Raw genomic sequence first — 17,480 nt, forward strand, 5'->3', positions numbered from 1 at the left:
TACTAATATTCTCAACAAACTTTCCTTAAAGTCCTAGGAAGGGGCGGACGGGGGTAATTAAAAATTCTCCTTCACTCTCAACTCCCCTCCGTGAAATAAAAAAAAAAAAGTAAAATAAAACAAAAAAAATTGTTGGCTGTAGCTAACTGGCTGAGTAAAAATCAATATTTAATTAAAGGGATAATGAAAACGGAAGGGCTGCCGTTGAGGCAGAACTAGAGGAGTTACCTTTGTAGGAGCGTGAAAGGATTACGGTGATTTGTCTCGCTGCTACCCAGTTCACAGATAAGTCACTAATTAGTGGTGAGTAGTCACCGTATTTTTCACATCTCCTCAATTAGTATACAGAGACGGCCGAGCCTTTTGTTATTGTCTTCAGTGAGGGCTTTCCTTTTGGCCAGCTTTTAACACAGTACACGCTCTCTACACCATTTTCCTTCTACTTAGCATTATACCTCAGGGTTTTCTTTTTTTGTTTTTGTTCTTTCATTTTTTCCCCTCGTTTTTATGGTAGGATAAAAACCGTTTTTACCTGATAAATGAAATTCTCGGAGCATGACTTTTAGCTGCCTAAAAACCGCGCTCCAGTCTTTGTATTGCCTCTCCTGTGTTCATATTAATTCTCTTATAAAACCCTCTGTTACACCGCCTACCTAGCGCTTGGAATTTCCAATTTATTGTTATGTATGAATTCGCCCCTAAAACAATAAGGACCTTTAACAAAATAAATAAAAATATATTGATAAAATTTTTTTTTTTACTTTTGTAGATATATATTTTTTTGGATCTTTAGGATCAACCAATAATACAACTTTATTTAGGTGACGTTTCACAACTTCATTGTTTGCATAGTCATGCCATAATTGAAAAAAAACAAAACGTTTTTTACAACAAATATCTCTTTAAAACCACAAGTACTTAGTATAATCTAAGATTAATTTTGTGCAGAACTGAATAGGATTGAAATTGGTGTAGAGTGTATATGTTTACAAAATTTAAATTCATGTTACTATAACCTAATAAATACATAAGACATAATTAACAAAACTAAACATTAATGTAAAAAATACAAAACAGAAATAACAGATATACTACCTGCTAAAAGAACGGTTACGTGTTGGAAAAACAAAAACACACACTACCTCCATTTCACCCCAATTTAGTTCTGGTACAAACTTGAGTTCGTTGGATCATAGCAATGTAGAACAAACTTGGAAGTAATGTTTTAATTGTTATAGGTATTAATCTTAAATTATACTTTGTACTTGCAGTTTTATAATAATTATTTGTTCTAAAACTTGTTTTATTCAGTGTAAAGCATGACTATGCCAACAATAAAGTTGTGAAACATCACCTAAATAAAGTTGTATTATTGACTGATCATCAAGACCGACAAATATATTTATATATATAAAATGATTAATTCAGATTGCATGTCCCAATTCAGTTTTCGGCAAAACAGTTCAAGTCGTGGATATTGGTCAGGTGGTATCTGTATTATTATACACTTCAGTTAGGTTGTGTACTGTAATAAAAGTTAATACAGGAGATAATAGCATGTTCATTAACTCCATAGCTCTTGTTCGATCTCGTTTATGCATACTAGCAACTACAGTTATTATAGATACATATTAATAATTCTATTATTTTATTACATATTATCATATTAATACGTAATTTATTTAATTATTACATAATATATATTATAGTAAATATTAAAATGTTTAATTATTATATTACATTCAAAATTATTAGTTTTCAGATTATTGTATCTAATATTTTTTCAGACCAAGTTAAAAAATAATTATCGAAAGTATGTTTCTTTTAGTTTTATTTTATTTAAATGGTTTGCTTGAATTAAATTACTAATAAGCTCATAATAATTCCAGGCCTATATCTGTTCTAAATACATATCAGTTTCACAGACATAGACTATTTTGGGAGGCTCAGTTATTTTAACTCAGGGTACCTCCGTTTAAAACTAAAATTCAAAATTTTGATCGCAATACTTGGTCTTATTATATATTTCATGTAAGTTGAATTAAAAAAAAGAATCATGTATTTTTACATTCTTTTTCACTAATCAACCATTTCATTGATGTTTAATTTAATCCTTGAAATTATATTAAATATTTAATTCCTGTTTTTAAAACAAAGGTTCTAGGTATAACTGAATATTTTATAATTTTCCCTGCGTTTAATGAATGATTTCATAGGTTGAAGGTAAATGATTTTTCTGGTATAGTTCTAAAAAAGAAAAAAACAAAACAGAAATGATCACATAGATAGGTTTTCTTTTCGTTCCTTTTATGTATAAAAATAAAAAGTAAAACATCAGAGAGGAGTAAAAAAAAAAAAACTTTGTTGCTAGTGTATATTTCTCCCCTTTATATTCTCTTGTCATCCCTATCATTGCATTTTTCTCTCTCTAGATTTTTATATGAAATACTGTTACCTTTAAAAAAGATATACAAAGCTGGAAACTATTTAGAGAGTTTTAAAAATGTTATCTCACAGATTTACTTTCAAAAGTTGATAAAAGAGCATATAAATCTATTGTAAAATGATATTTAGATAGCCGGCAAAAGAGTTTTAGTTTTTCTTTTCTTTATGCTCTTGAAGAAAATTTCAATCAGTCATCAGATTAAAGCTTTTAAGTGAAAAATGATAGGCAAGAATGAAATTTACTTAGAATGCAAATACTTATTGCCCTTAATTGTAGCAGATTTTATAATTATTCTTCAATAAAAAAGTATTTAAACAAAAAAATTATAAATTTTAATTTTAGTCTAATTATTTGAAAGTTCAATGTTCAATGTGTAAAAAACACTTTTTTTTTCAAAATGATGGCATAACACTAGGTGATCATGGAAAATCATTTCGCATATTGGAAACAAAATAATATTTACTAATTAATTCAAAAATCTCTCCTTAGTCTAATATTATATAAATTGGAATACCAATTTTGCCATAGAATAATTTAAAACTTCCGTTAATAGACACTCTTAGATGACAATGAAATGATGGACCAATAGACATAATATTAGACTTTACCTAATATTATAGTGCAAGTTATACCAGACGATGGATTAAATTTTTGAATAAAAAATAATGTATACAAAAATATAGCCTTCATTATACCTACTACATCAAACCTAAAGATTAAAACATTCTTTTTATATAATGAAAATGTAATTTAATATCTCTATTAGTAGTTTTCATTCTTCAAAACTACAAATAAGAGATGCTATATCCAATAATTTTTTTTTTAAGTCTTAAGGACATAATAATAAAAAAAGTGGAACTTATTTTGTTACTACTAACATTTAGGCCAGAATTTAAACTTTCAATAGGGTACGAAGAAAAAAAAAAGATAAATGAATAAACAGAAAACGTAGAATAATAAGAAAATTTACGAATCACTGCTCATGACTACTTAATGGAACCAGAAAAAAAAACCTCATGAAGGAATTGGCCGGCTTGGGAAGGCACTCCTAGGAGTGAGCCTGGTGCTTGCGGGAGGCGGAACATAAATTGTGTGGGGTGACACTCCCATTTGTGGGACTCTAGTGTAAATACTGTTTACCTCCTCAGTCGGATATTAAGGCGGCTTCCTTGGTTCGCTTGTCATCCCATCTTGAGAATTTGCTAAAGGCATTAGCTTCAATCACCTTCCTAGTAAATTAATTCTCATTCTAGGTGTTAAAGTTTGTCGAGGCAAGCGCTATATAGTAGATGAGGTTTCTGTAATTAATATGTATCATCTATTATTTATACATTACATTAGTAGATGTATAAATAATATTTGATGAAAAATCCTGTTTAGAACTTCTGCGAAATCAAATTATCTTATAAATTTTGTTAATTTTTCCTTTCCTTATTTTAAATAGATTAGGAAATAATTTCGATAGGGTCAAATTTTAGAGCGAATGACGAAAAGCTTATTATATTTGCATATAACTCAAAAAGGATATATTTCCTGAAATTTTTTGTGCTTATATATATAAACTAATAATTTATTTATTGTTATTTAAAACTGCATACAAATATATACAACAAGTAAATTTGCTGTAGGTAACATTGACATGATACAAACATGGGGAGAATCTACCCATTGATAGAACTCCAACAACATTTGTAGTGAAGCAGATCTCGAGGCCATCTTATTTTCAGACACCTACGAGGTTTATTAGGTAATGAAGGAGAAGCCAGGTTAGAAACAAGTGTCTAGTAAATGTTGTAATAGTCGAAATCGACGAGCAGTTTCTTGTCTTTTTAGTCTTGTATGAGGATTCCATGTCAGTCGTTTGTCCAGATGTAGTCCTAAGTGACGGATCTGTTCGACAGGAATATTGTGCTTATATTAAAATTTAAAATAGAATTTAAGACATGATTGGATAAAAATGTTGTGTAACAAACATAGCGCATTCAGAATGAAAGAAGCATTAGTCAAAAATTACATTTCGTTGTCGGTTTTGAGTTTTTCCTATTGAGCCTTAGTTACTCAAGATCTAATCTTTTTCGAGCTGTTTCTGTATACATTTTAGTAGAATCTTTACTTTTTTGAGTTTAGCCTACTGTTACTTACTTCTCCTGTTATCGGAATTACCGTGAACACAGAAAAACTCTTTCGCAAAGTAGTGGTGTCAAGGACCTATCACATAAGCCATATAGTCTATGGTAAAATTTAAAATAACTTTAATTTAAATTATAGGAATATAGTCCAGGTGGTGGTTAATAATGGTATCAAAATAGTAAAACAAAACTATTTATTGCTAACCAAACTTTCAAATGAAAAACAAGATACAAACATTGTACTAATTATTGATAAAGCCAGGTGTGATAGAATTCTAATTGCAGAAATAGAGTAATAAATTGTAGGCAAATATTAGTGGTAAAGAGGTAGTTGTAAAAATAAAATAAGTGAAATAAGTATGATAAAGGTGAGGTATAGTAGCAAGTAAAAGTAAACATAGTTATAGTTAACATAGTTAAACATTAAATAAATAAAAATAATAAATAAACTTAGATAGGAGTACCTGTCAGATTAAAAGAGAGATGTCAATTGCCAAGTAGAGCATCCGTTCTCAGGTATAAAAGTTTCCCACTTCTTCACTAACCCTCAAAACGGGGGTAAGATTTTTTTATAATATATAGATAGGTAAAATATAATAGTAAAACTTCAATTTTTTTTTTAGATTTTTCAAATTTTAAAACTACTTTGGTAGCACTAGATTGAAAGCAGACCCATTTTATACTGACAAGGGGAGACTAAGCACGTGGAATCACCGATTTAAAAAAAAAATATTAAGACACATATGGCGGAGATTTCTTTCCAATGCGCCATAGAAGTCGAGAAAAAAAGAGTTTAATACAACTAAAAATATTATATTTTTTTTGCCATTCCATATCGCCTTTGCTCTGCATGTATTTAATGATTATAATATCCCATTCGCTTTGTTTTTTGTTGTATATCTATAAAACAAGAACAAAAGATTATTGACCTCATTAAATAAGTTTAAATGTGTAACAGATTAAAACAAAACAAAATTCTTTCATAATTAAGAAGAACAAAAAAAAATTGTTTACGAATAGGAAGTTCAGATACGGTTTTAGCATCTTTCGATACCCTTAAATACTAATTTTTATAAAAATCAAAAATTAGAAATTTTTGGACATTTTTCGATGATATTTTTTTCTACTGATTGAAATCGGTGATCCCACGTGCATCGCCTTCAAGTGAAGATTAGCTCTTTCCCTATGGACTCTCCTCGGGAACACGTTGGAACACAATAAAATTATTTTATTTCTTAATTAGCACCTTTATGTTAATTTAAATAATGAAACATTAAGTATTATTCATAGAGCTGTCTTTCTTTAAGGCACTGTGTCAGGCTATATTTCATTTCGGTGCTGGTCGATTGATATGTTAGTTCCCGCGTGGGCAGTAAACGTCATCGTGCCCAACGTTAATCGTGCTTGACCGACGTTTCAGAAAGCGTTGGGCCTGCTCCGGTGGGTTGTCGGCATCGAGGTGCGTAGGCATCGCTCTCTGACAGTGAGTAAGCGAATCCGACTGCAATTATTTACGCTGTCGTGGTTTCTTAAGATAATTCTCAGATAAATGATCTTAGATCTCCCTAAGGGCGGATTTGCAATGGAGCGGAGACGGATATTTCGAAATCCAAAACGTCATGAAAAAGAGGTTTCGATGATTTTGGTGATGGTTCCGGTACATTCCGAAATCTATTATCTCCCAGTGATTAAATTGATATTATGATGAACTCTCGTACCCATAAGAACATCAGGCCTCAATTTCTGTTAAAAACCATCTGTTTCATGATCATATGTAAACAAACCCCTCAACGTCAGTCGTACAGAATATAAAAAATAAAAATAATACTTAATAATTATCAAGAAGAGAGGTATTTGAAAATAAAATATTTAATTGAAATTCCTGTAACAAAAACAATATAGCAATAGTAATGTAGTAGGCATAGATCTAGATATGTAATGTTAGTCTAATAAAAATAGCTTAATATTTTGATATACTTAGAAGTAAGTATAAATTGATTTTAGTCAATGAATTTCTATGTAGAAATGTTTGAAAACACAAGAGTGTACTATACACAAGAATAAAAAGTGTACCACTCCCCTAGGGTCCGTAGACCTCATATGGCAAACTTTTCAAAATGGTTGCCGAATATTTTAAAAACTTTTTAAGTATTACAAAAAACTAAAAATCATAAACTATTTTATGTCGCTTTTAACAAGCTTCAATTTAAACTCAAATAGGATTCTTTATGTTCAATAATTGTCGAGATGCAGTTCATTCAAAACAATTTTTTTTTTAAATGAGAAATCATGAGATATATGAATCTAAATAAAAAATAGTTATTTGAAATTTATTCATTGTAAATGGTATAAACCTAAACACTCTGTACTATACGATACTGAATTCGGGTAAAATAGGTTTCCATTAGAATCTAAAATGGTATATACTATATAATATATATTTTATATTATACATATATTATGTAATATATAATAATAATGATCTTTATTCATTATGGTACTCAAATTATATTTAAATTTGAACAATTTAATTCTTTAAATTTGACTTATTTACATAGTTAAGCTATAAGTATAAGACCAGAAATTATCAGTGATAAATATAAAAGTATATGGCAATCATTTTAAAAATCTCCCATATTAGGCCTATGCACAAGGAATGTAAACTTGACATCGTCCCATTTTTATAACATTTTTACCCCGGAACCCATTGAAATAAATAAGTTTACAATTACTTCTAGGTCAACTTCTAATTTGACTAGACTATATAGATATAGTAATATTAGGAACATGTCTAGGGGCGGTGTGGAATAGTGTATTTGGGTTTATATCATTTACAATGAATGGATTTCAATTTTTTATTTAGATTCATATGTCTGATAATTTCTCAGTTTTTAGAAAGAAAAAATAATAGTTTTGATTGGACTGTATCTCGGGATTCATTGAACATTAAGAATCCTATTAGAGTTCACATTGAAGCTTGTTAAATGCAACATAAAATAGTTTATAGTAATTTTCAGCTAGTTGTGATAGCCATTTTAAAAAGTTTACCGTATGAGGCCTACAGACCCAAGATAGACATCCATATCTATATAGCTACCTAACCTAATTTTCGGTGTTTGTATTACACACAGGTTTTTTCGTTCTATATATGAAATTAATTAATGATCAATAATTTTGAAGTTAAAAAAACTGCTTGATTCAATGGATTTGTATTAGACATTTTCCTTGTCGAAATGCCAAAATGAAATGATTATCAACAGTATGAGATTAATTTCAATTGAGAAATACCACAGACCGTTGGAGAGTTGGTTTAACTTGGCCGTAGCCACCGACCGCAATAGCATTTGGCAACAAGAACTAACTTCACCATACTGTTCGTTTTGTGCCGCTGCAACAATTCCACAACGTTTGCTTTCCCTGGCTTTGTTGGGTGTCCACCGGCTGCTTTTGTAATCTAACGATGGGAGCTGCGTATAGGAAACTTATTGTCTCCTACAATCAGTTGTAGGGAAAATTTTATTTTTAAAAATATTAACTAAATTTAAAAAATAAACATATGGACTAATATATATATAAATGAAATTAGACGATTTTTAATTTGCAGTTGAATGTTAAAATAAAGTTTATAAAATAATCTTTAGTTAATTATAAAGGAAATAAAAACTTCAGTAGCTCAGCATAATCTATTTTTATTTAATTGAAAATAATTAAAGATATTGTTGATGTTAGGAATGACTTCAATCGTCAATCAGAAAGCTGGTTAGGCATTATTTTGGCATTTAATAATAATAATAATAATAAAGGCTTAACGAACCCGAAGGTTCGATGCCGAAACCACCAAACGCTCTCTGCATACATCTTTCCAGTGATGCCCCTCCAAACCTAATTCCACTAAATCTATTTTAACACAATCCTCCCATCTACGTTTCGGTCTACCCCTCGGACGTTTACCCGTTGGTTTAGTGATTTTGGCATTTGGCAAGTAAAAATAAAGCCTCCCCTCTATTTTTTAAGTATCTCTCCCATTTAAAATTTTGAAAAATTGGATTTAAAAGTTTTTTTGGTAATCCGTCAGTATTACCTCTATCAATTCGAACGTCCATCTTTAGTTATACTGTCATCCCGATTGACTGTGTTGGTATCCCTCTGGGAAATTAATTCATTCATTAAACTTTGGATGAGGAGGTCACGGTAGTAATAAAGCTCTTATTTGATTTAAAGCAAACAAACATATTGAATATCAGTTATTAGTACAGAAGATACATATTGAGTATCGTGTCCAGTGATATACCCCCAAACAGGTTGCTATCTCTACATAGAAAGTTATTTTTTTTCTTTAGTATCGTATTTATTGAGAATTAATACAATTGGCCACAATAAGGGCATTAAGTATTAGTGTTCAATTATTCATTCATACAATATAGACAAAAATAGAAGAACAAAAGGAAAAAAAACGGAAAAAAGAAAAAAATGCAAATGATAACAACTGTACTCAATGATTAAAAAAAATAAAATAATAATAATAAAGAGATATATAAATAAAAGAAAATACTATAATGATTAGTATAAATAAAAATATGAATCAATATAAAAAATATAACTGATCAAATAATAACAAAATAATTTATTTAAAAGACAAAGAAAATTAAATTTAAGTAGCAATCAAATAAATACACTTTCGGGCCTATTAACAATATTTTCATTCTGCTTAGGGAACTCCCAGCCAAGGCAAAGCATGGTTCCAAGATATCCCAGCGCTTCCCTCTCTGCCACGTCACTAGTATGAAGGGACCACATACACTATAGAAAGTTATGGAATTACACATCGAAATTAAAAAAATTCTTCTGGTCAAAAAAAAAAAGGGAGGGAATTGAGGTAAACACCTATTCAAAATATCGGTGGTGATGGCCAAGGGACAAATTAATATCAGATTACAGAGGTTGGAAATGGTTTGAATTATGACGTATTAGTATCTTCCATCAAATTGCTGAAAAAACAAGCTAGAATTTAAGTATGTATAGGAATTACATCATAACATTTAGAACAAGCTAGACAGTTCTTTTCTGAATAATTTTTATCTAATGAAGATGATTTAAATTATATTACAGTTTCTAAAACTGTATACAGAAAAAAAAAAATGAAATACCACCACTCCTTTTGTATTCCATTTCTTCGTCATAGAGGATTTTTTCTCACAGCCTGAGTATTTTAAAAATTCAGAATAAAAAAATACATAAAGGGAGGAAAAATGAACTCTTCCCTGCTACAGGGCTTTACTGAGAACATCGGCATTCAGCTCCCCTTTGCTGAAATATTTAATAAACGGATTTATTTATTTTTCTCTGTTGAAACTTCGTCTGGTTTTATTTGCTGTATTATTTTTTGAATTTACTGAAAGGCTTTGCTGTTAAACTTTCTGGAATCCGCTGGAGAATGTTGGATTGGTATTGAGTTAGCAATACGTGTTTTAAACATTATTAAGTACATTTCTGTTAAATTAAAAAAAAAAATGTATTATGTAATCTAAGTCGAAAGGTGGAACACTTGTTAGTAGAAATATCCAGTTGTCAACAGAGTTTCTTATTTGTATTCAATAAGCTATGAACTGTAATTTATGATTTTTGATTATTTATGAGATATGATTAATAATTATAATTATGATATAGGATGAAGATGCCTCGGCAGTAAGATGGCGCTTCTGCTCATATCGCTCGGCCTCTTCTGTTCGCTTGTACAAGGTAATTAATTTTTATTGAATTATAATTATTGAATATAACATTACAGGTGATACATAGTTTGAGCATCAATCAAGCAATGAAGAAAGCTAAACTTAGAATGAGACAAACTCCCTAACCATCCAAACCCACTAGTTTCTAACCTTCCTTCCTCTTCCATTCCTGGCAATCCTCCGAGGCGCCTGAAAAGAAGATGGACTCGTGACCTTATATTGTAAACTGTTTTTAGAGTTCTACCACTGGGTAGTTTCTCTACATCCTGTATCATATCATTATGTCATTATGATCAAATTTACTTGTTGTATTTTTTATACAGTTGTAAATATGAATAAATAAATAATAAAAAAAAAAAGGAATGAGACAGTTTCAGTTAGGACACAGGAACTTGCACCCCATAAAATGTTCTGTGTTGGCTTTTGTGGATGACCTGGTCTTGCTGGCTTCCAACGACCGAGACCTCCAATACAACATAAGTGTTCTGCAAAAGGAAATGGTCTCCAAAAACATGAAAATTAACCTAGAAAAGACCAAATGTATGAGGATCGGAAAGAAACCTCTGAGAATAATGAGGGTGATCAGAGCGAACGGAGAAAGACTAGAGCAGAGTCCAGAATTTCAAATGTCTAGGTGCTCATCTCAACGAAAGCGGCTATATTGATGAGGAAGTCAAAGAACCAATGCAGCTGGAAGAATATTTAGTTTGCTTCGAAGGGATTTCCTGGGTAGAAGGAAGGTTACGAGAAAAACTAAAATAATGGTCTACAAATCGACATTCCTCCCTATCCTTTCCTACTCTTCCGAATCGCGGACCCTCGCGTCGAAACTCAAGAGCCGGATCCAATTCATGGAGATGCCGTACCTTCGCAAGGTGGAAGGAAGGACACGACGAGATAGAGTACGGAACATTACTATTCGGATTAACCTCGGAGTCAACCCGGCTGAGACCATCCTAGAGGGGCACAAGCTAATATGGTTTGGACACCTCCTTCGGATGGACCAGGAAAGAACTGTCAGAAAGACATATGAGACTCGCGTGGAGGGAAGAAGGCCAAGAGGAAGACTACGCCTTTCCTGGGAGGAGAGTGGTAAGGAGGCGGGATATGGACTGGAGTAGGAGAAGGGGGATGGTCTGAGAACGAGATATCTGGTCCAGACTCTGCAAATTGTAACTCAAAAATCGACAAAAAAACTATAATTTGTGTATAGGCTGTCTACGATTGTTTTCGAAGACCACGCCAATTTTCTATGCATTTGACATTTAGTTTATGACCAACCAGCATTTAGTTTATGTATACAGCATATACGGTATTCGTGTATGTAACAAAAAATATATATAAGCATCTCCCTCAAAATTTGAGGTTTTATGTTTCAAAATAATAACAACTCAAAAATCTAATAAAAAAGAAAAAAATCTGTCCATATGCGGTTTTTCTCAGAGACAACGGGACCAAGTTTCTATTATTTTGGCACCACAGTCACAGGTTTACTGTATGATCCACAAAATTCGATATTGTGTCCATCTATTTTCTTATTTGTGTCCTACAAATTAATGGTTGAGACGAAATGCTCTGGTGCGATAATTTTTTTTAAAAAATCGGATTACTATTTTTCCGACCTACAAGGTATTATAATCTTTTTTTTTTTATGTTAACCTCTTCTTAACGGACACCTCTGTAAATCGGATAAAATCATCTTCGTGGGTATAATGCTTCCTAATCATAAATGTTTTCATCCACTGTTTAGAGTAATATTTTACTATAAATGCACACACAAAAGAAAAACTTTTTTCTAAAGGGGATCTTAGTGTGGAACCAGCTCTGTGATAGAGAGGCAGATCAAAGCCTAGGTAGGAGGATCACATTAAGCCTGATCTTCTGAATTTCAGAATGGGCGGAGAATAGGTGCGGGGGTGGGGATATACATTGAGGGTCGCAGGGTCTTTGGTGCTATCCGAGCATGATTAATACCCTGCCATTTCCCCTGAAAAGAAATATCTTCCTATTCTCAATATTTATTGCCTGCTTTCCCTAGCACTTAATGATTTATCACGTCTAGTGAGAACTCTATCCACTCCAAATTATTCGTAATTAAATAAAAATAATGTGTATTGTTTTTGCTTAGTTATCATGGTTAAATCGATAAATTTCAACTAACGTGCCAAGATCTACTTAGTATGTTTTTAGGAGCTCGGGAAACTGCATTTATCTCTAACGGTTAGAATAAAATATTTAATAATTCACCAAAGGTTTATTGTAGATTTTCGGTGTGATGTGTTCCAAATACACTGCTGTGATTAGCACTTCTAACCGTTTTTGAAACTAAGCCCTGACTCTATTTTGAAAAGAAGCCAAGTATTCGAAAGCATTTAAGTACATTATATATTCATATTTATATGCTAATTTATATAAGCATATAGACCAATAAGATATTAAGTTTTGCTTAATTAAATCTAGGATTACTTAGGTCATAATAGAAAATTTATTACAAAAGTCCTGAGATTTTAATTATTATTTTATAAAAAAAATTAAGGATTAATTTTATTTTAAATAAATAAAGAAAAAATTGTTTGTTTTGACTCCTCCTCACCAGTTGTCACTGTAAATTATAATTCACTAATTTATAGCTAATTTTATTACATCCTCTCCTACGTACATTTTCATTTTGTTATGTAGTTTATTTGTTAAAAAGATACAGCTGAAAAGCTATTTTATTTTTTAACGATTTTGTTCTAAAAATTAATATGAACATGAAGTTTAAGATCACTTTTTATCAACGTTCTACATAAGAACAAAATATTACTTTTCAACATAATAATATAAGACTTGTTGCATTTAATCAATCAGTAAGAATTATATTTGATTTACACTGATTGATATGCAAAATAAAAAAAAAAAAACTAAATAAACATTTTTTTTTCTCTTCGGTTAATTATCCTAACGCCCAGGTTTATTCATATTTTCCTTTTCGATTCCAAAACATCTCCAAACTCCTCGAGATTGTAGTATTTTATTATATACTCCATTTTCCACGTTCAATCAGCTCGAATCTAATGTAATGAGTCGTTCAGAAATAACATATCGATGACTTACTTTGTACTATCAAGTTCATTTCCACTAACTTGACTTTTATACACTTAAAGTTTCTCTATTTTAGAAACATTACAATTTTTTGATTTTTTTTTTTGATAGTACAGATTTAGATTTTATACCTTATTCTGTTCAGTCAAAAAATTAATTAAAATTTTACAATTTTTCCTAAATAGAGAAGGTTTAATTTTATTTTTCATTAAGTTGGTGGAAATGTACTTAGCGTCACTGAGAAACAAACCATCGATTTGTAATTATATGTACGAACAAAAATGAAATGAAAATAATTGTTTTTTCCTCTTCAAGTAATTTTCTTAACTCTAAGGAGTAGTATGCTCATATCTTTCCTTTTTATTCAATTCCAAAACATAGCTAATGTCTTCGAGATTGTAATAATTCACAAGTGGATCTTTCATGTTCAATCAAACCGAATCTAACGAGTCGCCTAGACTGACTCAGACCGGAATCAGGAATAACATAGGGACTTGAACAAATCATGAGTTACGGGTTAAAAACAGAAATAGGTCAGAGCCGTTTATCAAATTGCAAATAACTAGCCTTCCGAACAACACACCCTCTCTACGTCGAATAAATCTGGCAATAAAGGAAACCGGCTTTTCCCGATAGAAAATTTATTTTCTGTATATCTTCAGCTGTCTCTTTAGTAAATTATTAATCCTGCCTTGGTATAAATGTTAGCGATTTTTTTCGATATTATTTTTGTTCCATGAAATTTTTTTTTTATTTGGGACATCTTTGTTTTTAAGGCTTGCTTCTTGATTACAATAGTCTTCGTTTTAACTATGTTGGTATATTCTATAATCTTGGAATTATTTTTGTAGGGTAAAACATCTTTGTAATACGACTGTAATTGTAAAATCTAGCTTCACTCAAGCTTCTATAAAATTACAACTATTTTTTTTTATCCTAACTATAAGTATTTTTTTAATGTTAATAATAATAGTGTTCTACGCACGTGCCAGCCTTAAGTGGTGCCTGCGCAATATTATCTTATTTTTAGTGACTATTTTCACAATATGTTCACTAAAGTTTCATGTGAATAAATAGTTTTAGTAGTAAACATTTTTAATAAGGTTTAAAGAGTAAAGTAAATGGGTTCTAGCCTACTTTAAAACGGCTCTAATCCGTTGAGAGTATCAGTGTCGTTCCGTTTCCTACGAGTACGCACAAACAAGAAATCCTCTAGCATCAAATAATATTCTGTTTTAATCATATTTTATATATGTTTGTACCATGGGCGTACCCAGAGGGGGCAGCTGTCCCCTGTAGGATTGAAAAAATTATTTATTTAATAAAAATTATGTTGTTTTTTTCAAGAAAATACTAATTTTAATAACTAATAAAGCACTGCAACAATTATTTATAATGTTCGTAAAATTTTGGTTCCATTCTCTTTTTCCGTGTTGAAAAGTCACAACCTGGTTGACTATAGCTTGCCCCTCCCCCTAGTTTTGATCCTGGGTACGGCCTTGGTTTGTACTATAAATAATATAAATATTATTGAGGGAAGTATAAGTACAATGTTAAGATCAATCAACCAATTTTACTTCCAAAACCTAGCCTAACCCAAACCTAGTGTAATACAGCACAATTTGTTAAAATTTACCTCCCGGTTCACAGTTAAGTATCGTATTTTACACTTATTTAGAATTCTCTCAAATTTGAGTAAACTCGGTAAATAACTGCAAAATTAAGTAGTATTTTATATAATGTAGGTCTTATTTTCATTGAATTTGTCTAACAGAGCTAAAATTAAATTTTTTAAAAAAAATTTCCTCTAAAATAACTTTAATTTTGTTTATTTAAAATTAATAATCAATTCCCATTCTTAGTAATAAGAAGCAATAGATAAATACAAAATACTAAAGAATTTGATATGATCAACAACTTAGGGAGAATAAAAAAGGAAAAATAGAAGAGGAGTTCGAATCGGAAAAAGCCAAGACCGATTGCATTCATATTTGTACATCTTCAAACGTTTGTTAAACTATTGTATTTTTGGTCGGAACAAAGTCAATATTTATTATTCCTACCTCCAAAAAAACTTAAAATACGACTTTTACAAAAACAGAAAAATAAAACTATTTCGATCTAGATTTTCAAGGATCCTTACTTTTGTTTATTTGAAAAAGTAACCACCTCTCATTGACAATAGTTATAAACAATTAATGAATTTAAAATACGAAGAAATGATAATTATTGTTTTTGTGCTGTTTTGTGTGATTTTACTTTTATTTCATTCCCAACATTTTTACTTCCCTGTCCATTAGATTTTCTTTTTCGAAAATCACAAAAAGTGTAAAGGCAGCACACTTCAACTGACATCATTGTACCTAAGTATTCCTTATTTTCAATGGAGGGTACGAAAAGAAAAAAAAACAAAAAGTGTTAAGGAGGCATAGCAACAGACATATTTATTTATCATTCATATTTATTTCAAGCGGAGGGTACGAATAAAACAAAAAGTGATAAATTCAATACGAATTCACCAATTTACAGAAAACATGGAGACGTAGGTTGGCTGTAAATGAAGGTTTGTGATACACGTATTGCACTAGATTTTTTTTTATTCATTTGGTTACAGTTACGTTCAATAACTAACATTCGAATTGGATCCTAGGTAAGTTAAACAGTTATAAATGCATACCTTTCCTCAATTACATGCACTATACAAACACCTTCAGCTTATTCATTGCATGATTAGCTTTGAAGGTGTTCATTATTTATGCCATATATATGCAATACCACACGCGGGGAGTAACAGTATATATCGGATAACATGACTTAGATACAGATGGCAGTATTAACATGACCTTACCCTGTGACAATGGCATTTGGTATGCTATAGCCCCGCCCATACCACTTCGGACGGTTTATGCCCGATGCTCCACCTCCTGGCCGCCAGCCATTCCCCGTCGATCCGCCAATTCGTGCATTATGTGCACTCCTGCGGTCATGTCAGGTGAATCAGCGCTCTATATTGGCTCGTAAGAACGGCTCTTAATGGCTCGCTTCCATTGTAAGCACTGAACAGAAAGGTACACGAATCGCGAATAAATCGCACGAGTCTAACCAGGACCGCACATCGGGCCGTAGGCCTCCCGTGACGTCAGCTGTCCCTAGATGGCAAAGGTATTTTGCAACTGTCGACTCTGGAACCGGTACCTCATAGGAGCACCTCTTTGCTTCGGGTCCCAGCTCTTTAAAATATCTGACTCACGCCTTGCCTTCTCGTTTCTTATGTTGCTTATTGTGTTCGATTAGAGCTTATAAATTTCTTCGAATCGTGAGCATGTTGGTGTTCACATGTTAGGTAAACCTTTTTTGTTGGAACCGTATATTTTGTTTATAAATCATCATTAACTGCAGTTTCTTTTTCCTTGCTAGTAATAACCCGTTACCATTATGAGAATAAATATTTTTTTTAAAAGAGTTTTTCCATTAAAAAGGAAAACAAACGTAAACATTTTATGTAGTGTCTTTAATTTTAGTAGAACAAAACGTTTAAAATAGAAATAGTTACTGATAATTTATAAAACTATTGTCTTAGATCCGACGACCCTCTAGGGAACAACACTTGTTAGACTGTATCGCCTCACAATTTTATTATTCGGAAGAGGTTTGCATCTGTGATGCTCAAGGGGAATAACTCAGCCTTATATCCTGAATGAATTATTATTTAATCTATTCTTGGCGGATACAGTGCAAAATCCTTAATGCTCCGTACTTTGTCACAAATAAATTCATCCATCAGAACCTGAATGTTCCATATGTTGCCGATATAATCAAAACCAGATACTAATCCTTCCATGACAAACTTCCATAGCACATAAACCAACATCTTTATAATCTGGCTTCTTTTCCCAGGGGTTTGAAAAGAAGATGGCTTCGTGAACTTCTTCTCTTTTTTTTTTTTTTTGAAATTGATAGATTTATTTATTGATAGATATTACAATCTGCCACACAGTTGTGGGATATAGGTAATATTGATGAATGATCTCATACATACTAAAATAAAAAAAAAAAATAAAATAAATAAGTAAAAAACAAAAAAAAAAATAA

General features: G+C 31.2%; 1 protein-coding gene across 3 annotated transcripts in view; it reads left to right on the top strand.

Moving 5' to 3' along the window:
* Window positions 1-17,480, top strand: part of robo1 (roundabout 1) — a 934,487-nt gene that overhangs the window by 71,800 nt on the left and 845,207 nt on the right. For all 3 annotated transcript variants that reach the window (XM_014421230.2, XM_067046357.1, XM_014421229.2), the window contains exon 2: window positions 10,243-10,314. In XM_014421230.2, the coding sequence (XP_014276716.1) occupies window positions 10,266-10,314 (49 nt within the window). In that variant the 5' untranslated portion in view covers window positions 10,243-10,265. The remainder of the gene's footprint in view (window positions 1-10,242; window positions 10,315-17,480) is intronic.

This window comes from Halyomorpha halys, unplaced genomic scaffold (assembly GCF_000696795.3).
Source record: "Halyomorpha halys isolate HHAL.00 unplaced genomic scaffold, Hhal_1.1 Scaffold307.1, whole genome shotgun sequence".
Lineage (NCBI taxonomy): Eukaryota > Metazoa > Arthropoda > Insecta > Hemiptera > Pentatomidae > Halyomorpha > Halyomorpha halys.